The sequence below is a fragment of the Ranitomeya imitator genome, chromosome 4 (genome assembly GCF_032444005.1).
Source record: "Ranitomeya imitator isolate aRanImi1 chromosome 4, aRanImi1.pri, whole genome shotgun sequence".
Taxonomy (NCBI): Eukaryota; Metazoa; Chordata; class Amphibia; order Anura; family Dendrobatidae; genus Ranitomeya; species Ranitomeya imitator.
The window spans coordinates 524,869,203-524,892,681 of record NC_091285.1 but is presented as its reverse complement, the minus strand read 5'-3'; the positions used below and the strand labels follow the sequence as shown (position 1 = coordinate 524,892,681).

The window sequence follows — 23,479 nt, the reverse complement described above, 5'->3', positions numbered from 1 at the left end:
GCTGCGGAATATGTTGGCGCTATATAAAGATTATTATTATTACTAGATGGTGGCCGGATTCTAACGCATCGGGTATTCTAGAATATGCATGTCCACGTAGTATATTGCCCAGCTACGCATGTCACAGGTTAAAAAATAAAAAATAAACATACTCACCTTAACCCCTTAGTGACAGAGCCAATTTGGTACTTAATGACCGAGCCAATTTTTGCAATTCTGACCACTGTCACTTTATGAGGTTATAACTCTGGAACGCTTCAACGGATCCCACTGATTCTGAGATTGTTTTTTCATGACATATTGTACTTCATGTTAATGGTAACATTTCTTCGATATTACTTGCGATTATTTATGAAAAAAAACGGAAATATGGCGAAAATTTTTTAAAATTTTGCAATTTTCAAACTTTGTATTTTTATGCCCTTAAATCAGAGAGATATGTCACGAAAAATAGTTAATAAATAACATTTCCCACATGTCTACTTTACATCAGCACAATTTTGGAAAAAAAAATTTTTTTTGTTAGGGAGTTATAAGGGTTAAAAGTTGACCAGCAATTTCTCATTTTTACAACACCATTTTTTTTTTAGGGACCACATCACATTTGAAGTCATTTTGAGGGGTCTATGTGATAGAAAATAATGAAGAGTGACACCATTCTAAAAACTACACCCCTCAAGGTTCTCAAAACCACATTCAAAAAGTTTATTAACCCTTTGCGTGCTTCACAGGAACTGAAACAATGTGGAAGGAAAAAATGAACATTTAACTTTTTTTTGCAAACATCTTAATTCAGAACCATTTTTTTTATTTTCACAAGTGTAAAAACAGAAATGTGTCCATAAATTTTGTTATGCAATTTCTCCTGAATACGCCAATACCCAATATGTGGGGGTAAACCACTGTTTGGGCGCACCGCAGAGCTTGGAAGAGAAAGAGTGCCGTTTTACTTTTTCAATGTAGAATTGGCTGGAATTGAGATCGGACGCCATGTCGCGTTTGGAGAGCCCCTGATGTACCTAAACAGTAGAAATCCCCCATAAGTGACCCCATTTTGGAAACTAGACCCCCCATGGAACTTATCTAGATGTGTGGTGAGAACTTTGAATGCCCAAGTGCTTCACAGAAGTTTAGAATGCAGTCATAAAAAAAAATATATATATATATATTTTTCCACAAAAAAGATATTGTAGCCCCCAAGTTTTTATTTTCACAAGGGTAACAGGAGAAATTGGACCACTAAAGTTGTTGTCCAATTTATCCTGCGTATGCTGATGCCCAATATGTGGGGGTAAACCACTGTTTGGGCGAACGGCAGAGCTCGGAAGGGAAGGAGCGCCGTTTTGGAATGCAGACTTTGATAGAATGGTCTGTGGGCATTATGTTGCGATTGCAGAGCCCCTGATGTACCTAAACTGTAGTAACCCCCCACAAGTGACCCCATTTTGGAAACTAGACCCCCCATGGAACTTATCTAGATGTGTGGTGAGAACTTTGAATGCCCAAGTGCTTCACAGAAATTTATAATGCAGAGTCATAAAAAAATATATATATATATTTTTCCACAAAAAAGATTTTGTAGCCCCCAAGTTTTTATTTTCACAAGGGTAACAAGAGAAATTGGACCCCAGAAGTTGTTGTCCAATTTATCCCGAGTACGCTGATGCCCCATATGTGGGGGTAACCCACTGTTTGGGCGCACGGCAGAGCTCAGAAGGGAGGGAGCACCATTTGACTTTTTGAGCGCAAAATTGGCTGTCGTGTTTGGAGACCCCCTGATGTACCTAAACAGTGGAAACCCCCCAATTCTAGCTCCAACCCTAACCCCGACACACCCCTAACCCTAATCCCAACCGGATCCATAATCCTAATCACTAACCCTAACCATAATCACAACCCTTACACCAAAACAACCCTAATGTCAACCCTAACCATAACCCTAATCAAAACCCTAAATCCAACACACCCCTAATCCTAATCTCAACCTTAACCTCAAACCTAACCCTAATCCCAATACACCCCTAATCACAACCCTAACCCTAACCACAACCCTAACCTTAACCCTAATCCCAAACCTAACCCTAATCCCAAGCGTAACCCTAATGCCAACCTTAACCCTAATACCAACCCTAATCCAAACCCCAACCCTAACTTTAGCCCCAACCCTAGCCCTAACTTTAGCCCCAACCCTAAGGCTACTTTCACACTTGCGTCGTTTGGCATCCGTCGCAATCCGTCATTTTGGACAAGAAACGGATCCTGCAAATGTGCCCGCAGGATGCGTTTTTTGCCCATAGACTTGTATTGCCGACGGATCGTGACGGATGGCCACACGTCGCGTCCGTCGTGCACTGGATCAGTTGTGTTTTGGCGGACCGTCGGCACAAAAAAACGTTCAATGAAACGTTTTTTTGTACGTCGCATCCGCCATTTCTGACCGCACATGCTTGGCCGTAACTCCGCCCCCTCCTCCCCAGGACATACAGTTAGGGCCAGAAATATTTGGACAGTGACACAATTTTCGCGAGTTGGGCTCTGCATGCCACCACATTGGATTTGAAATGAAACCTCTACAACAGAATTCAAGTGCAGATTGTAACGTTTAATTTGAAGGGTTGAACAAAAATATCTGATAGAAAATGTAGGAATTGTACACATTTCTTTACAAACACTCCACATTTTAGGAGGTCAAAAGTAATTGGACAAATAAACATAAGCCAAACAAAATATTTTTATTTTCAATATTTTGTTGCAAATCCTTTGGAGGCAATCACTGCCTTAAGTCTGGAACCCATGGACATCACCAAACGCTGGGTTTCCTCCTTCTTAATGCTTTGCCAGGCCTTTACAGCCGCAGCCTTCAGGTCTTGCTTGTTTGTGGGTCTTTCCGTCTTAAGTCTGGATTTGAGCAAGTGAAATGCATGCTCAATTGGGTTTAGATCTGGAGATTGACTTGGCCATTGCAGAATGTTCCACTTTTTGGCACTCGAACTCCTGGGTAGCTTTGGCTGTATGCTTGGGGTCATTGTCCATCTGTACTATGAAGCGCCGTCCAATCAACTTTGCAGCATTTGGCTGAATCTGGGCTGAAAGTATATCCCGGTACACTTCAGAATTCATCCGGCTACTCTTGTCTGCTCTTATGTCATCAATAAACACAAGTGACCCAGTGCCATTGAAAGCCATGCATGCCCATGCCATCACGTTGCCTCCACCATATTTTACAGAGGATGTGGTGTGCCTTGGATCATGTGCCGTTCCCTTTCTTCTCCAAACTTTTTTCTTCCCATCATTCTGGTACAGGTTGATCTTTGTCTCATCTGTCCATAGAATAGACAGATTCATAGAATAGGGATTCAAGCTTCAGGAGGCTAATTTGCATATTCCAGGTGCCTTCTGGGAGAAGCGAAGTCTCCCTAAGCTAGAAGATCGTTGGGTACAGCCGGGACCAGCTGCTTCGAAAGCATCACCGAAAGCATCACCGAATATTTGCCTGTAGGACATTATTGCAAGAGAGCTTGGCTGAGTAGATTACACAAGAAGGAAAACACACAGCAAGTCAGCAGGATCTAGGAGCAACATGGCAGATGTGACAACCTACATGGTGAGCTGCAGCATGTGCTACATGTTCACAGATCGACCAGAAGAAGAATCCAATTTCACCTGTCAGAAGTGTAGACTAGTGGCCCTTTTAGAAGAAAAGGTGCGGGGTCTGGAAGAAAGAATAGCAACTTTGAAACTCATCAAAGAGAATGAAGACTTTCTAGACAGAACAGAAGCATCTCTACTGGTCACAGAAGGTGCAAAAAGTGTCAGAGAACCTCCAAAAGCAGATGAGTGGAAGCATGTGACCAAAAGAAGCAAGAAGACCATGGAGAAATCACCAACCACACAACTGAAGAACCGATATCAAATCTTTGTAGAGGATGAAGATGGCACACCTAAGAATGAAGCAATACCAGCAAGCAAAAAAGAAAAGGGCACACAGCAACAAGTGACAGCAAAAAGTACAGCCAAGAAGCAACGAAGAGTGGTGGTGGTGGGAGACTCACTACTGAGAGGCACAGAAGCAGCCATCTGCAGACCGGACATAACTGCAAGAGAAGTATGCTGCCTTCCAGGTGCGATGATCAAGGATGTGACCGATAGGATACCAAAGCTCTTCAGCTCCAAGGACGTCCACCCATTTCTTCTGATACATGTTGGCACCAATGACACGGCAAGGAAGGACCTACCGACAATCTGCAAGGACTTTGAAGAGTTGGGGAAGAAAGTAAAGGAACTGGATGCACAGGTAGTTTTTTCTTCTATCCTTCCAGTAGATGGGCATGGCACCAGGAGATGGAACAGGATCCTTGATGCAAACAACTGGCTAAGACGATGGTGCAGACAACAAGGATTTGGATTCCTGGACCACGGTGTGAATTACTGGTATGATGGACTCCTCGCCAGAGACGGACTACACCTCAACAAACCTGGGAAACACACATTCGCCAGAAGACTCGCTACACTCATCAGGAGGGCGTTAAACTAGAAGAAGAGGGGACGGGAAGAAAAACATTAGACTTGAACAAAGACGACCCAGGAAAACATACTCAGAAGGGAGGTAAGAACATTTCTAAAACAATCCACAGTGAGGAGATTGGAACAAAACAAAATCCTCTAAACTGCATGCTCGCAAACGCCAGAAGCCTGACAAACAAGATGGAAGAACTAGAAGCAGAAATATCTACAGGTAACTTTGACATAGTGGGAATAACCGAGACATGGTTAGATGAAAGCTATGACTGGGCAGTTAACTTACAGGGTTACAGTCTGTTTAGAAAGGATCGTAAAAATCGGAGAGGAGGAGGGGTTTGTCTCTATGTAAAGTCTTGTCTAAAGTCCACTTTAAGGGAGGATATTAGCGAAGGGAATGAGGATGTCGAGTCCATATGGGTTGAAATTCATGGAGGGAAAAATGGTAACAAAATTCTCATTGGGGTCTGTTACAAACCCCCAAATATAACAGAAAGCATGGAAAGTCTACTTCTAAAGCAGATAGATGAAGCTGCAACCCATAATGAGGTCCTGGTTATGGGGGACTTTAACTACCCGGATATTAACTGGGAAACAGAAACCTGTGAAACCCATAAAGGCAACAGGTTTCTGCTAATAACCAAGAAAAATTATCTTTCACAATTGGTGCAGAATCCAACCAGAGGAGCAGCACTTTTAGACCTAATACTATCTAATAGACCTGACAGAATAACAAATCTGCAGGTGGTTGGGCATTTAGGAAATAGCGACCACAATATTGTGCAGTTTCACCTGTCTTTCACTAGGGGGACTTGTCAGGGAGTCACAAAAACATTGAACTTTAGGAAGGCAAAGTTTGAACAGCTTAGAGATGCCCTTAATCTGGTAGACTGGGACAATATCCTCAGAAATGAGAATACAGATAATAAATGGGAAATGTTTAAGAACATCCTAAATAGGCAGTGTAAGCGGTTTATACCTTGTGGGAATAAAAGTACTAGAAATAGGAAAAACCCAATGTGGCTAAACAAAGAAGTAAGACAGGCAATTAACAGTAAAAAGAAAGCATTTGCACTACTAAAGCAGGATGGCACCATTGAAGCTCTAAAAAACTATAGGGAGAAAAATACTTTATCTAAAAAACTAATTAAAGCTGCCAAAAAGGAAACAGAGAAGCACATTGCTAAGGAGAGTAAAACTAATCCCAAACTGTTCTTCAACTATATCAATAGTAAAAGAATAAAAACTGAAAATGTAGGCCCCTTAAAAAATAGTGAGGAAAGAATGGTTGTAGATGACGAGGAAAAAGCTAACATATTAAACACCTTCTTCTCCACGGTATTCACGGTGGAAAATGAAATGCTAGGTGAAATCCCAAGAAACAATGAAAACCCTATATTAAGAGTCACCAATCTAACCCAAGAAGAGGTGCGAAACCGGCTAAATAAGATTAAAATAGATAAATCTCCGGGTCCGGATGGCATACACCCACGAGTACTAAGAGAACTAAGTAATGTAATAGATAAACCATTATTTCTTATTTTTAGTGACTCTATAGCGACAGGGTCTGTTCCGCAGGACTGGCGCATAGCAAATGTGGTGCCAATATTCAAAAAGGGCTCTAAAAGTGAACCTGGAAATTATAGGCCAGTAAGTCTAACCTCTATTGTTGGTAAAATATTTGAAGGGTTTCTGAGGGATGTTATTCTGGATTATCTCAATGAGAATAACTGTTTAACTCCATATCAGCATGGGTTTATGAGAAATCGCTCCTGTCAAACCAATCTAATCAGTTTTTATGAAGAGGTAAGCTATAGACTGGACCACGGTGAGTCATTGGACGTGGTATATCTCGATTTTTCCAAAGCGTTTGATACCGTGCCGCACAAGAGGTTGGTACACAAAATGAGAATGCTTGGTCTGGGGGAAAATGTGTGTAAATGGGTTAGTAACTGGCTTAGTGATAGAAAGCAGAGGGTGGTTATAAATGGTATAGTCTCTAACTGGGTCGCTGTGACCAGTGGGGTACCGCAGGGGTCAGTATTGGGACCTGTTCTCTTCAACATATTCATTAATGATCTGGTAGAAGGTTTACACAGTAAAATATCGATATTTGCAGATGATACAAAACTATGTAAAGCAGTTAATACAAGAGAAGATAGTATTCTGCTACAGATGGATCTGGATAAGTTGGAAACTTGGGCTGAAAGGTGGCAGATGAGGTTTAACAATGATAAATGTAAGGTTATACACATGGGAAGAGGGAATCAATATCACCATTACACACTGAACGGGAAACCACTGGGTAAATCTGACAGGGAGAAGGACTTGGGGATCCTAGTTAATGATAAACTTACCTGGAGCAGCCAGTGCCAGGCAGCAGCTGCCAAGGCAAACAGGATCATGGGGTGCATTAAAAGAGGTCTGGATACACATGATGAGAGCATTATACTGCCTCTGTACAAATCCCTAGTTAGACCGCACATGGAGTACTGTGTCCAGTTTTGGGCACCGGTGCTCAGGAAGGATATAATGGAACTAGAGAGAGTACAAAGGAGGGCAACAAAATTAATAAAGGGGATGGGAGAACTACAATACCCAGATAGATTAGCGAAATTAGGATTATTTAGTCTAGAAAAAAGACGACTGAGGGGCGATCTAATAACCATGTATAAGTATATAAGGGGACAATACAAATATCTCGCTGAGGATCTGTTTATACCAAGGAAGGTGACGGGCACAAGGGGGAATTCTTTGCGTCTGGAGGAGAGAAGGTTTTTCCACCAACATAGAAGAGGATTCTTTACTGTTAGGGCAGTGAGAATCTGGAATTGCTTGCCTGAGGAGGTGGTGATGGCGAACTCAGTCGAGGGGTTCAAGAGAGGCCTGGATGTCTTCCTGGAGCAGAACAATATTGTATCATACAATTATTAGGTTCTGTAGAAGGACGTAGATCTGGGGATTTATTATGATGGAATATAGGCTGAACTGGATGGACAAATGTCTTTTTTCGGCCTTACTAACTATGTTACTATGTTACTATGTTAATACTTTTCCAGAACTGAGCTGGCTTCTTGAGGTGTTTTTCTGCAAGTTTAACTCTGGCCTGTCTATTTTTGGTATTGATGAATGGTTTGCATCTAGATGTGAACCCTTTGTATTTACTGTCATGGAGTCTTCTCTTTACTGTTGACTTAGAGACAGATACACCTACTTCACTGAGAGTGTTCTGGACTTCAGTTGATGTTGTGAACGGGTTCTTCTTCACCAAATTAAGTATGCGGCGATCATCCACCACTGTTGTCATCCGTGGACGCCCAGGCCTTTTTGAGTTCCCAAGCTCACCAGTCAATTCCTTTTTTCTCAATGTACCCAACTGTTGATTTTGCTACTCCAAGCATGTCTGCTATCTCTCTGATGGATTTTTTCTTTTTTTTCAGCCTCAGGATGTTCTGCTTCACCTCAATTGAGAGTTCCTTTGACCGCATGTTGTCTGCTCAGAGCAACAGCTTCCAAATGCAAAACCACACACCTGGAATCCACCCCTGACCTTTTAACTACTTCATTGATTACAGGTTAACGAGGGAGACGCCTTCAGAGTTAATTGCAGCCCTTAGAGTCCATTGTCCAATTACTTTTGGTCCCTTGAAAAAGAGGACGCTACGCATTACAGAGCTATGATTCCTAAACCCTTTCTCCGATTTGGATGTGGAAACTATCATATTGCAGCTGGGAGTGTGCACTTTCAGCCCATATTATATATATAATTGTATTTCTGAACATGTTTTTGTAAACAGCTAAAATAACAATACTTGTGTCACTGTCCAAATATTTCTGGCCCTAACTGTAGATTGGGCAGCGGATGCGTTGAAAAACTACAGCCGCTGCCCACGTTGTGCACAATTTTCACAACGTGCGCCGGTATGTCGGGCCGACGCATTGCGACGGCCCCGTACCGACGTAAGTGTGAAAGAAGCCTAACCCTAAATTTAGCCCCAACCCAAACCCTAAATTTAGCCCCAACCCTAACCCTAACCCTAATTTTAGCCCCAACTGCTGTTCTCCTGCCGGCCAGCAGATGGAGACAGATGGCGGGCGCACTGCGCATGCGCCCGCCATTTTCTTTTGCCGGCGGCCAGGAGGAGCAGCAGGAGGATCCAGGGACGCAGGTGAGTATTGTAGGGTCCCCGAATCCCCCTATTTCTCTGTCCTCTGATGTGCGATCACATCAGAGGACAGAGAATTACACTTTACTTTTTTTTTTTTTTTTGCGGTCGCCGGTAAACAGTTAATTACCGGCGATCGCAAAACAGGGGTCGGTAAAACCGACCCCGATCATGCTCTTTGGGGTCTCGGCTACCCCCGGCAGCCGAGACCCCAAAGATTCTCGTGGGGCCAACCGGCGGGCGCACTGCGCATGCGCCCGCCATTTTTAAGATGGCGGCGCCCACCGGGAGCCACGGGGAGCACCGGGGGAGATAGGCAAGTATTGGGGGGCCACCTGGGACCCCTTTTCTCTGTCCTCCGATGTGCGATCACATCGGAGGACAGAGAAATTAAAAAGAGATCGCTTTTTTTTTTTTTTTTGCGATCGTAAAAAAAACCCCGAATCATGTTCTCTGGGGTCTCGGCTACCCCCGGCAGCAGAGACCCCGGAGAAAATCCAACTCTGGGGGGCGCCATTTACTTTTTCCACAGCGCCGTTAAGTACCCTTAGCGGCCGCCGTTAAAAGGCGTATCGGCGGTCGCTAAGGGGTTAAGATCCGTTCTAACATACTCACGTTCCGATCCGAGGGCCCCTTGTAGCGCGCGGCTACCGCCATCTTCCGTTCCCAGGATGCATTGCGAAATTACCCAGATGACTTAGCGGTCTCGCGAGGCCGCTAAGTCTTCTGGGTAACTTCGCAATGCGTCATCGGGAATGGAAGATGGCAGCTGGCTCGGCGGAAAATGGAGGGTGAGTATAGCAGGTTTTTTGCTTTTTTATTATTTTTAACATTACATTTTTTACTATTGATGCAGCATAGGCAGCATCAATAGTAAAAAGTTGGGGACACACAGGGTTAATAGCGGCGGTAACGGAGTGCGTTACCCGCGGCATAACGCGGTCCGTTACCGCCGGCATTAACCCTGTGTTAGCGGTGGCTGGAGGGGAGTATGTGGGCGCCGGGGAGTGACTGCGGGGAGTAAGGAGCGGCCATTTTCTTCCGGACTGTGCCCGTCGCTGATTGGTCACGGCAAAACAGCCACGACCAATCAGCGACTTGGATTTCTTTGACAGACAGAGGCCGCGACCAATGAATATCCGTGACAGAAAGACAGAAGGACAGAAAGATGGAAGTGACCCTTAGACAATTATATAGTAGACTAGATGGTGGCCTGATTCTAACGCATCGGGTATTCTAGAATATGTATGTCCACGTAGTATATTGCCCAGCCACGTAATATATTGCCCAGCAACGTAGTATACCGGACAGAGCCACGTAGTATATTGCCGAGCCACGTAGTATATTGCACAGCGACGTAGTATATTGCACAGCCTTGTAGTATACAGCACAGACCCACGTAGTATATTGCCCAGTGACGTAGTATATTGTCCGCCACGTTGTATACAGCACAGCGACGTAGTATATTGCCCAGCCTTGTAGTATACAGCACAGAGGCACGTAGTATATTGCCCAGTGACATAGTATATTACCGAGCCACGTATGTCACAGGATAAAAAAAATAAACATACTCGCCTAACGATCCGAGGGCCGCTTGTAGTTGAACATACTCACCATTCTTGTCGCTGCTCCTCAGCGTCCCGTCTCTCCGCCTCGTGGGATCCTGTGCAGATGGGCGTACGGCTACCGCCATCTTGAGTTCCCAGGATGCTTTGTGAATTTACCCATATGACTTAGCGGTCTCGCGAGACCGCTAGGTCTTATGGGTAATTTCGCAAAGCATCGCTGGAAAAGGAAGATGGTGGCAGGCGCGAGCGGTTCAGCGGACAGTGGAGGGTGAGTATAGCAGGTTTTTTGTTTTTGTACTATTTTTAACATTACTTTCTTTTACTATTGATGCCGCATAGGCAGCATCAATGGTAAAAGGTTGGGGGACACAGGGTTAATAGCGGCGGTAACTAAATGCGCTACCACCGGCATTAACCCTGTGTTAGCGGTTACTGGAGGGGAGTATGGAGCGCGCGGGGAGCGGAGCGCCCGGGACACTGACTGCGGGGAGTATGGAGCGGCCATTTTCTTCCGGACTGTGCCCGTCGCTGATTGGTCGCCGCAAAACAGCCACGACCAATCAGCGACTTGGTTTTCCATGATAGACAGAGGCCGCGACCAATGAATATCCGTGACAGAAGGACAGACAGACAGTACCCCTTAGACAATTATGTATATAGAAGATTAGTGAATCAAATAAGACTGTGAAAATATTGCTATATAAAGCATATTAAGCATGACCCATGTCTTTTTCAGATGTGCTGTTGCACACCGGGCACATGTGGTTACAGAGGGGTTAGTATTTATCATTTGAAGCATCTGAAAAGACAGATACTGGAAGCCTTTGCTAGCATTTCTTCTGCAGTGTTGCTATCAGTGAGTCAAGAGTAGAAGAAGAGGGGTGCATTGACAATCCAACATAATGGGCAGCACTTATAAAATGTGTTCAAAGTGGTCATAAACTTGTAAATAACTCATGAAAGAATAAAGTTACGTTAAAACTAAGCACACCATTGTTTTTCTTATGAAATTTTCAAGTTTGATGTGTCACATGACCCTCTTCCCATTGGAAAAAATAAAGTTGGATCCAAAATGGCCAACTTCAAAATGGCCGTCATGGTCACCACCCATCTTGAAAAGTTTCCTCGCTCCCATATACTAATGTGTCACAAACAGGAAGTTGATATCACCAACCATTCCCATTTTATTTGGGTGTATCCATATACCTGGCCCACCCTGTAGATTATACATATTTTTTAACACATTGTTCTATCTTTTGACATTATATTCATCTTAAGTTATGTTTGTCATATCTTCAGTTTTGGATAATATATCAAAATAAGACTGTGCTTTCTCTATTAACACGTTACAATCGTGTAACTTATATGATGGCTGTTTTACAATATAATGTTAGCCCTGTGACTGCAACTCTATGAGGATCCCCTTCCCTTATTCTTCCCAAACTGTAACATTTTCTGATTAATAATTAAAAAAAAATTGATACAAGGGGTAAACAGGGATTGAGAAGGGGTTGTCCGAGTAGTGGACAAGCTCTTGAACCCCTTTCTGACCTCGGACTGGATAGTATGTCCGAGGTTAGAACCCCCGCTTTGATGTGGGCTCCAGTGGTGAGTCCGCATCAAAGTTGGGACATGTCAGCTGTACAAAACAGCTGACATGTGCCCACAATAGCGGCGGGTGGAATCACAATCCACCCGCCGCTATTAACTAAATAAATGCTGCTGTCAAATGCTGACAGCGGCATTTAACTAGCCCTTCAACGCATCGGGCTGGAAATGCGTGCATGGCTGACCCCCGTCACATAATCGGGGGTCAGCGATGCGTCAGCATGACAACCAGGGGTCTATTGAAGACCTCTATGGTAGTTAATGCCGGATTGCTGTGAGTGCCAACCTGTGGTCAATGCTCATAGCAATGCAGTAAATCTACTACATAGGAGCGATCTATGCATCGCTCCTATGTAGCAGAGCCGATCGAGTTGTGCCAGCATCTACACTCCCTGACAGAAGTTATGTCGCTTATCCAGGTTATGTAAATAAAAGCTTATAACCTGACATTAAATTCATCCACTGGTTGTATAAATTATTGTTTTGAAGCTGAAACCCTCCGAAATGTGGTTTAGGTTAAGAAAATAAATTGGCATCAATGCAGAAATATTGATCAGTTAATGGACACAGAATGGTCAGATTTTGGCAAGACAAAAGTTGTCACCCACAGAAAGTAATGTGATATTCAAACAAATAATTAACTTAAAATACAAATATATGTTGCGTAACATTGGTGAGTGAAGTTGTGGTGCTATTTGAGTCATAATTAATATTTTGTGTGACCTCCATGAGCTTGAAGGACTGCATCCATGTGGTTCAACAATGATTCATACTATTTATTAAAGGGAACCTGTCACCCCGAAAATCGCGGGTGAGGTAATCCCACCGGCATCAGGGGCTTATCTGCAGCATTCTGTAATGCTGTAGATAAGCCCCCGATGTTACCTGAAAAAGGAAAAAAAGACGTTAGATTATACTCACCCAGGGGCGGTCCCGCTGCTGGTCAGGTCGGATGGGCGTCTCCGGTCCGCTCCGGCGCCTCCTATCTTCTTTCCATGACGTCCTCTTCTGATCTTCAGCCACGGCTCCGGCGCAGGTGTACTTTGCTCTGCCCTCTTGAGGGCAGACGATAGTACTGCAGTGCGCAGGCGCCGGAAAGGTCAGAGGCCCGGCGCCTGCGCACTGCAGTACTTTGTCTGCCCTCAACAGGGCAGAGCAAAGTACGCCTGCGCCGGAGCCGTGGCTGAAGATCAGAAGAGGACGTCATGGAAGGTAGATAGGAGGCGCCGGAGCGGACCGGAGACGCCCATCCGACCTGACCAGCAGCGGGACCGCCCCTGGGTGAGTATAATCTAACGTCTTTTTCTCCTTTTTCAGGTAACATCGGGGGCTTATCTACAGCATTACAGAATGCTGCAGATAAGCCCCTGATGCCGGTGGGTTTACCTCATCCGCGATTTTCGGGGTGACAGGTTCCCTTTAATGAAGTCATCAGGAATAGCAAAGAATGCAGTCTTGCATGTCTCCCAGAGTTCATCTAGATTCTTTGGTTTTCTCTTTCATCCTACCCCAAACATGCTCAATTATGTTCATGTCTGGTTACTGGGCTGGCCAGTCCTTGAGCACCTTGATCATTTTTGCCTGGAGGAACTTTGTGGTAGAGATGGATGTATGAGATGGAGCACCATCCTGCTGCAGAATTTGAAGCCTTTTACGATTTGGAATATAAGAGGTAGCTAATACTCCTTGATATTTTAGGCTATTGATATTGCCTTCCACCTTGCAAATGTTTCGCACACCCCCATACTGAATGTAACCCCAGACCATGATTTTCCAACCACCAAATTTAACTGTTTTCTGGGTGTATTTTGGATCAATACGGGCTCCAGTAGTATTTGCGGCGGCTGTGGTGTAATTCTACTGAAGATTCATCAGAGAAATCCACCTTCTGCCACTTTTCCAGCATCCATCTGTTTAGCAGGCTGTGGGACTTTGCAGATGCCACACAGTTTTTTATTTGCCTTTTGTTTAGTGCTGACTTCTGAGCACTGATTCGACTATGGAGGCCATTTCGACACAGAATCCTACAAACTGTTCTAGTTGACACAGGGACTTGAGGTGGACAGCCTCTGTCCCCACCCTGAAATGAAGAGCCATCAGTGACCTCCGTTTCATGGGCTAGGCTAGTCCCTGCTCTGCTGAGCATGCATCGGTTGTCATTTCCAATGTGTGCTCAATACAAGCTCCCTTGACACTGTGCGAGATTGCTTTCAATGCATAGTGACAATGCACTTCAGTTCTGATGACAAATGACAACCCAGTAATAAAGTGCACTGTAAGTGTGCAATGCAAGGAGAAAACATGGCAAAATGAAATATTGCACAATAATAAAGCTCGTACTGAGCATACGTCAGAATTGAGGAAAGTACTGCAGTGCGCAGGCGCTGGAAAGGTCAGAGAGGCCCGGCGCCTGCGCACTGCAGTACTTTGCTATGTCCTCAACAGGGCAAACAAAGTACGCCTGCGCCGGAGCCGCAGCGTGAACACCAGAAGAGGACGTCATGGAAGGAAGATGGGAGGCGCCGGAGCGGACCTGAGACACCCATTTGACCAGACCGCAGCGGGACCGCCCCTGGGTGAGTGTAATCTAACGTCTTTTTCTCCTCTTTCAGGTGACATCGGGGGGCTTATCTACAGCATTACAGAATACTGTAGATAAGCCCCTGATGACTGAGCTTACGGCTGCCGTCACACTCGCAGTATTTGGTCAGTATTTTACATCAGTATTTGTAAGCCAAAACCAGGAGTGGAACAATTAGAGGAAAAGTATCATAGAAACTCGTCACCACTTCTGCATTTATCACCCACTCCTGGTTTTGGCTAGTGTGACGGCAGCCTACCTCACCATTGATTTTGGAGGTGACCGGTTCCCTTTAATGTAAGCATTTTTTAAGCGTTTTTGCAGAGGAAAACTGCCAAACAAATGCGAAAAATCTGGACCGTGTGCACATAGCCGAAGGGATGTACGCTGTCAAATTACATACCAGCAAATAAAATTGGCAGACCACAATGCATAAGGGAAAAAGTTATATATTTTTACAGTTCATGTTTTAAATATAAATGTTTATAATGACAGATTACTAATACAAAAAAATTTGCAATTTATCCACTTAAAGTGAACCTGTCAGCAGAATTGTGCACTGTAACCTACAGACAGTGTCAGTTCGGAGCCATTATACTGATTACAATGATACCTTGGTTGATGAAATCCATCTTGTGGTTATTGTTTAATCTTTATTTTCAGTTTTGAGTGATGATATGCCCGTGCCCCATGCGGCCTTTGGGGGTCTTCATGTGGTGCTCTGATTAGGTTATCATAATGCAGACTTCTGATAGGTCACTGATCCCTCACTGCCTTGCCTCTTAGTTTATATAATGAATATCTGTACACACTGAAGAAAAACAAAAAACAAACAAAAAAAAAAAAAACGTTTCTACAGGCAGGTGCCGGCCGTGACACCTGCGCCGCAGCATAATCGATGTTTACTGTGCACTTAATCCCTTTTGCTTATTTAATTGTGCGAGGAATAAAAAAAAAAAAAAGTCAATTTGAAAATGGCACCTGCGCAGTAGCAGCTATTGGTGTATAGAGGTGATCCGATAGCTGCTACTGTGCAGGTGGCACCACCTTGCTTGAGAAGAAGAAAAAAAAAGTCCAAGATGCTACTGCACAGACGCGGGCGGCGCCATCTTGGAGGAGGACTTTTTATTTCTTCTACAGCAAGATGGCGCCTCCGATGCCTGCGCAATAGCAGCTATCGGATCTCTATACAAACCGATAGCTGCTACTGCGCAGGCGCCATTTTTCCTTGCTCAATTAAATAAACAAAAGGGATTAAGTGCACAGTAATCATGCTGCAGCGCAGGGGCCACGGCTGACACCTGCATAAGGTTTTTTTTTTTTTTTTATTCAGTATGTGCTGATATTCATTATGTAAACTAGTGGGCAAGTCAGTGAGGGATCAGTGACCTGTCAGCAGTCTGCATTATGAATATATTATCAGATACCACATACACCAGCCCCGCCTTAGGGCACGAGAATCTCATTAACTACAAACTGAAAATAAAGATCAAACAACAACCACAAGACGGATTTCATCAACCAAGGTATCATTTTATTCAGTATAACGGCGCCGACCTGACACTGTCTATAGGTTACTGTGCACAATCCTGCTGACAGGTTCTCCTTAAAATAAAAAACATAATCCTAATTTACTGATCCCGAGCCCAGAAATTAGGAAATGGGGGCAGAGGGGGGGAATCAGTAAGGGGGTATTTCTTGGTTCTTAAGCCAGGGATGGAAAATCCCTTTAACCCCTTCCCAACACGCACCATACTAGTACTGCTCTGCGGGAGATGCGCTCCTGTAAACAGCAGTACTAGTACGGCGCACCGATCGCACGGCCTCATGTTTAGCGCTGCAGCGATCGGGTGCGGGTGTCAGCTGTAGGTGACAGCTGACACCCCACAGCAATGCCCACGATCACTGCTAGCACCGATAGCGGCCCTTTAACCCCTCTGATGCCAGTAGCGACAGAGGGGCAGATGGCTGCAGGGCCTTCCGGGTTCTGCAGGGAAGGTGGCTTGTGAGCGCCTGCTGAAAGAAGCACTGGCATGCCTCCTTCCCTGTCTGTTAGACCCTGATGTGATACTCTGCAGTGCAGAGTGTCAGATCAGCAATCTGATGTAATATTAAGTAATGTCCCATACTGGGACAATGTAAAAAAAAGTTACAAAGTGTAAAAATATTTTTTTTTTAAATCCCTAAAGAATTTTTTTTTCCAATAAATAAATTTACGTTAATAAATAAAAAACAACAAGTACACATATTTGGTATCGCCACATCCGTAACAACCCGCTGTATAAAGCTGTCCCATCAGTTAAGTCCTTCAGTGAACACTGTAAAAAAACAATGCTTTATCATTACTGAACAAAAAGTGCAGTAAAATGCAATCAAAAAGACAGATGTAAATAAAAATGGTACAGCTGAAAACGTCATCTTGTCCCACAAAAAACAAGCCGCCATACAGCTCCATCAGCAGAAAAATAAAGTTATAGCTCTCAGAATAAAGCAATGCAAAAATTATTATTTTTTCTATTAAAGTTTTTGTGTAAAAGCGCCAAAACATAAAAAAATATATAACTGATATTGCTGTAATCGTACGGACCTGAAGAATAAAGCGGTCTTACCAATTTTTACCACATACGGAAAGGTATAAAAAAAATAAAAACAATTCACGAATTGCTGTTTTTGTTCATTCTGTCTCCCAAAAATCAGGATAGAAAGCGATCAAAAAAAAAGTCATGTGCCTGAAAAATGGTATCAATAATAAAAATGTCAGCTCGACCCGCAAAAACAAGCAGTCACATGACTGTCGCCGAAAGATGGAAAAATTATAGCTCTCAAAATATGGTGATGCAAAAACTAGTTTTCAAAATACAAAAGCGTCTTAATGTGTGACAGCAGCCAAACATAAAAACCCAATATAAATCTGGTATCGCACTGACCTGAAGAATAACATTGCCTAATCACTTGTACCGCACGAGGAACGGCATAAAAAAATAAATAAAACCAATAAGGTTATGTGTCCGTCCACGTTCAGGATGGCATCAGGATTTGGTCAGGATTTTACATAGGTACAATCTGCACCGGAGGTCACTGGCAGGTCACCTGCGTTGTTTGAGCATTGTAAGGACATGCTGCGTTCTGAAAAAACGTGCCGCATGTCCGTTTCCGCGGGTCTGCCGCATGCGTCTTAAGGCAGTGGAGACGGGATTTCATGAAATCCCCTCCACTATGCTGTAACATCTGGACGGTGCGTGTTTGACGCTGCAGCTCTACGCAGCGTCAAACACGCAGCATTTCCTGAACGTGGAAACATACCCTTATTCACATGCTGCTGATTTTTTCATTCTGCCTCCCATAGATTGCAGTAAGACTTGGTGCACACTTATCCTGTGCTCTGCGTTGAGTGCTTACACCGGGGTTTCCGTGTAAATCTCTGAAATACATGATTCAGAAGGAAGATTCCCTATAATGAGGCAGATGGAGGTACTGTGGAAGCGATAGGACGTGTGATCCAGCGGTGTCTTTTTTAGGATTGCATAAAAGTGCCGTCGGCCAGTTTTGTGCACTTTTGAAAAGAAGAACACTACTGAACAGAGGTCAGATGGAGTCCAGAGTAAATCTGCTGCCTCATTATAGTGAATGGATCCATGGGGGGATTCAGGTGTCATTCACTCGGAGATTTACCGTATATACTAGAGTATAAGCCGACCCGAGTATAAGCTGAGATCCCTAATTTTGCCACAAAAAAAACTGGGAAAACTTATTGACTCGAGTATAAGCCTAGGGTGGAAAATGCAGCAGCTACCGGTAAATTTCAACAATAAAAATAGATACCAATAAAAGTAAAATTAATTGAGACGTCAGTAGGTTAAATGTTTTTGAATATCCATATTGAATCAGGAGCCCCATACAATGCTCTATACAGTTCATGATGGGCGCCATAAGATGCTCCATACAAAATGCGCCCAATATAATGCTCCATAACGTTAATAATGGCCCCATAAGATGCTCCATATTAAAATATGCCCCATATAATGCTGCACAAAGGTTAATGATGGCCGGTATGATGCTGCATAGAATAATTTGCCCCATATGCTGCTCCATAAAGGTTGATGACCCCCATAAGATGATCCATAGAATAATATGCACCATATGCTGCTCCATAAAGGTTGATGACCCCCATAAGATGCTCCATACAATAATAATTTGCCCCATATGCTGCTGCTATTAAAAAAAAAAAAAAAAAACACATACTCACCTCTCATAGCTGGGCAACCGAGTGCCAGTGTCCTGAGCAGGCGGTGACACCAGCGCGCTATGGTGGCCAGGTGCCGGAGTCGCTGCTGGCTCAGGCCCCTGGCACTTGCAATATTCACCTGTCCCCGTTCCACCGCCGCTGTGTCTTCCGGCTCTCTGCAGTGACTGTTCAGGCAAAGGGCGTGCACTAAACACATCGCGCCCTCTGACCGGAACGTCACAGCCAGAGGACGCGAAAGACACAGCGGGCGGTGGAACGGGGACAGGTGAATATCATCGCATCGCTCACCCTCCCCCATCATACTCACCCTCTCCTGGCGCGCTCTCTGCAAGTCCCTAGTTCTCCGATGGTCTCTGCTGCGTGCCAGCAGCTTGTTCCTGTGTTCAGCGGTCACATGGTACTGCTCATTAAAGTAATGAATATGCGCTCCACACCTATGGGAGTGGAGTCACGTCCATATTTATTACTTTAATGAGTGGTACGTGACCGCTCAGCACAGGAAGAGCTGCTGGCGCCAGAGACCATCCGAGAAGCAGAGAAGTGCAGAGATGCGTCAGGTGGGGCGAGTATGATGTGACAGTCGCCACTCCTGCCGCTACCCCGCCGACCCCTAGGACAATGACTCGAGTGTAGGCAGAGAGGGGCACTTTCAGCCTAAACAAAAAAAAATAAAAAATTGGGCTGAAAATCTGGGCTCGTACTTGAGTATATATGGTAGATGGAAACCCGAAAGTAAGTGGTCAGCGTAGAGCGCCGCACAAATGCCATAACGCAAACGTTATGTAAAACGGTCTCAATAAAAGCTTCAACTCAATCCACAAAAAAGCAAGTCCTCACTCATCTATCATCTGTTAATGGAAATATAGGGGGCTTCTACATTAAGGGTAGCACAAAGGCTCTGGAAAAGCTAAATGCCTCCTCGGTCCCCAAAAGAAATTCAGCAAATTTCGGCTCCCAAATCCAGATGCCCCCTCCCTTCTCAGCACCAGTGTGCCTAAACAACATTCAACGCCCACGTTTGGCATTTCCGTAGTGATGAGAGCTTGCCCAATTTGCAGGTGCGTGTCTCCAGAAGAATGAGCTGGGCATAATGTACTGGTGACTACAATGACCGTTTGCAATTTTGACTCTGCAACATCCACTGCTGCCTGTTTCTGGAAAACGCCCATGGAGTCAAAATCGTCACTACATCTGTAGATAAATTCCCAAAGGGGTATAATTTCCAAAATGGGGTCAGTTGAGGGGGGAATTCTGCTTTTCTAGCACTTAGAGGCTCTGTATATGGAGTCAGCAAACTATTCTAGGAAAATCTGAGGCTTCAGGAGGCAAAAAGCGTTCCGTCCGTCCCGAGTATCTCCGTATGGCTAAGCAGTACTGTACAGCCACATATGGGGTATTGCCATATTCAGCAGAAATTGTGGGACAAATTCTGGTGCCATTTTTATTAATTTCCCAGCGTGAAAATTTAAAACTTGGGGCTACCACACAATCTTGGTGGCAAAAATGTAAATTATTATTTCTTCACTTCCCAATGGTATAGAAGATTGAGACCCACCTGTGGTGTCAATATAATCACTGCACCCAAGATGAATTCATTGAGATGTTTATCGTAATTTGTAAAATGGGGTCACTCATAGGGGATTCGGCTGTCCTGGCACATCTAGGCCTCTGTCAATGTAACATGGCACCCTCAGACAAGTGCAGCAAAATCCACACTGTAATATGGCAACACTTTCCTTGTGAGCTTTGCACTGTGCCTCAAAAGTCGTTTTCGGCCACATATGGGGTATTGGTGAACTTATGATAAATTGCACAAACCTTGGGGTCCATTTTCTCCTTTTGCCCTTGTGAAAATACAAAATTTGGAGCTAAAAGATTTTTGTGGGAAAATGTGATTTCTTTTTTATTTTCATGGCTTAACGTTATAAACTTTTGTGAAGCACCTGTGGGTTCAAGGCGCTCAATGTTATGATCCGGTGACCTTGGAGCAGCATGAAAATTTTCACTGGAGTAGGTGGTAACTATACTGACCGCAAACCCTGATCTTAACACCGCAACAAGAAGTAGCCATGGGGTGTACCTAACAAACCCTAGACACCTTGTCACAGCCGGAGGACTAAATACCCCTATAGATGGAAATAGGAATACTATCTTGCCTCAGAGCAGAACCCCAAAGGACAGGCAGCCCCCCACAAATATTGGCTGTGAGTAGGAGAGGAAAGACACACACACAGTCAGAAAACAGGATTTAGCCAAATAGGCCACTCTAGCTAAAATAGGAAAGGATAGGACAGAGTTCTGTGCGGTCAGTATTAAAACCCTTCCAAAAATATCCACAGCAGATTATACAAAAATTCCTCCATCTAACTAAAGACGTGGAACGTATATCTGCAACTCCAGAGACTACTACACTCAGAGCAGGAATACAATCAAAAACAAGCACACAGCTTGTGTGCCATAGAAAAAGAAACAGACACTTATCTTTTCTGAATTGGCAGCCAAGCAGGAGAAGCCAGACATAGATCAAATCCTTCCCAAGAAACATTGACAACTGGCAAGGACTAATGAGTCCTGCAAACCTACTCCAGTCAGAACTGCAATCAGTAGATACACCTGTCCAGGACTGCAGCCCAGAGACAACTGCATTACCACCTACAACCACCGGAGGGAGCCCAAAAGCAGAATTCACAACAGCTCAATACACATTTAGGTCCCAAAGGGGTCTAGTTACCAAAATGGTGTCACTTATGGGGGTTTCCACTATTTAGGCACATCAGGGGCTCTCCAAACGTGACATTCATCCACCAATTTTCCAAATTTTCCATTCAAAAAGTCAAATGGCGCTGCTTCCCTTCCAAGTCCTGCTGTGCACCCAGACAGTAGATTTCCCCCACATATGGGGTATCGGCATGCTCAGGAGAAATTGCACAACATATTGTATGGAGCAATTTCTCCTGTTACCCTTATGAAAATGCAAAATTTGGTGCTAAAAAGGCACATGAGGGGCTCTCCAAACATGACATTCATCCACCAATTTTCCAGCAAATTTTACATTCAAAAGTGAAATGGCGCTCCTTCCCTTCCGAGCCCCGCCGTGCGCCCAAACAGTAGATTTCCCCCACATATGGGGTATCGGCATGCTCAGGAGAAATTGCAAAACAAATGATATGGTCCATTTTATCCTGTTACCCTTGTGAAAGTAAAAAATAAAATAAAAAAAGGTTTACAGGAATTTTTTTGTTAAAGTAAATGTTTATTTTTTCCTTCTACACTCCAAAAATTCCCGTGAAGCACTTGAAGCGTTAATAAACTTCTTAAATGTGGTTTTGAGAACCTTGAGGGGTGCAGTTTTTAGAATAGTGTCACTTTTGGGTATGTTCTGTCATATAGACCCCTCAAAGTTACTTCAAATGTGATGTGGTCCCTAAAAAAAAAAAAAAATGTTTTGCAAATTTTGTTGTAAAAATGAGAAATCGCGGATCAATTTTTAACCCTTATAACTTCCTAACAAAAAAACATGTTTCCAAATTTGTGCTGATGTGAAGCAGACATGTGGGAAATGTTATTTATTAACTATTTTGTGATACAACGCTCTGATTAAGAGCACAAAATTTTTAAAGTTTTCACCAAATTTCCATTTTTTTTTTTTACACAAATAAACACAAGTCAAATCTAAGAAATGCTACCGCTGACATGAAGTACAACATGTGACGAGAAAACAAGGCAAGAATCAGCGGGATCCATTGAAGGTTCCAGAGTTATAACCTCTTAAAGGGACGGTGGTCAGAATTGTAAAAACTGGCCCGGTAAGGAAGGTGAAAGCAGGCTTCGGGGTGAAGGGGTTAAGCATAGGATGGCGGAGCTGTACGGTAAGTCGTGCACCCACTGAGACACGGGATCTGTATCTATTACACATACACACCGTACACACAATGCGGCACATAACCGCAGCTGCTCGCCAGGAAGATCCCGCACTGCGGACGGCGCGGAATGAGATCACTACCGGGGCCGATAACGGTGCACACCCGCTAACTCCCGGCTCCAGGCCTTGTTGACGTGGCACACAGGCCGCAGGCTCCGTCCTTCCCGCTCTCCCACCATAAAGTCATTCTCCAGCTGCACCTTCAGGGCAGAGGCAGACACGTGACCGGCCCCGCAGTCACGGATACTCACGGGTCATGACTCCGGTTCTCCGGGACTCGTCCTGCAACAACTTCCTCCTCAGTCCGCTGCGGGTCACCGTTTGCCGATCACTGATTGGCTGTCCCACATCACATGGGCCACAGCAGCGTCTTCACACAACAACTATTTCCAATGTGTTACACATAAGCCCCGCCCCTTAGGAGGTGGAGCCTCAGCGTAAGCTCAGCGAATGGGAGCAGCCACGACGTGTACGCGTGGTCACTTAGCCGACTGTTATCGCCGGCAGTTTTGTGGTTAAAGGTATTGTCACGTGAGCCCTGACGTCACGGCTTAGGTCGGTAACTCCCATTCCAGCTTCTGCCTGGAATCCTCGACACTTGCAGGACATTCCTCTAGTGGACGCTGGAGGGCAGCACTGGACGTGTGACAGACAGTCTGCACTACAGTCCGCTGTATCTGGACAGACCGGATGGTGTAAAGGGGTTTTCCAGTGTTCACCATGGTTACAGTCGCTGAGTGCTTGTTAAAAGTAGAAACTTTGCAATTTACTCCTTATTAAATTCTAAGAATGAAGGGGTAATTAATTCTATTGTTTACTGCTCGTTGCCTGGGTTACCGGCCTGTTTCCTAGGCAGGGAGCACACACTTT

General features: G+C 44.4%; 1 protein-coding gene across 1 annotated transcript in view; it reads right to left on the bottom strand.

The window, feature by feature from the left end:
* Window positions 1-23,093, bottom strand: part of SERF2 (small EDRK-rich factor 2) — a 33,946-nt gene extending 10,853 nt beyond the window's left edge. The window contains exon 1 of the mRNA XM_069766145.1: window positions 22,861-23,093. Within this exon, the coding sequence (XP_069622246.1) occupies window positions 22,861-22,867 (7 nt within the window). The 5' untranslated portion in view covers window positions 22,868-23,093. The remainder of the gene's footprint in view (window positions 1-22,860) is intronic.
* Between the last annotated feature and the right edge of the window lie 386 nt (window positions 23,094-23,479).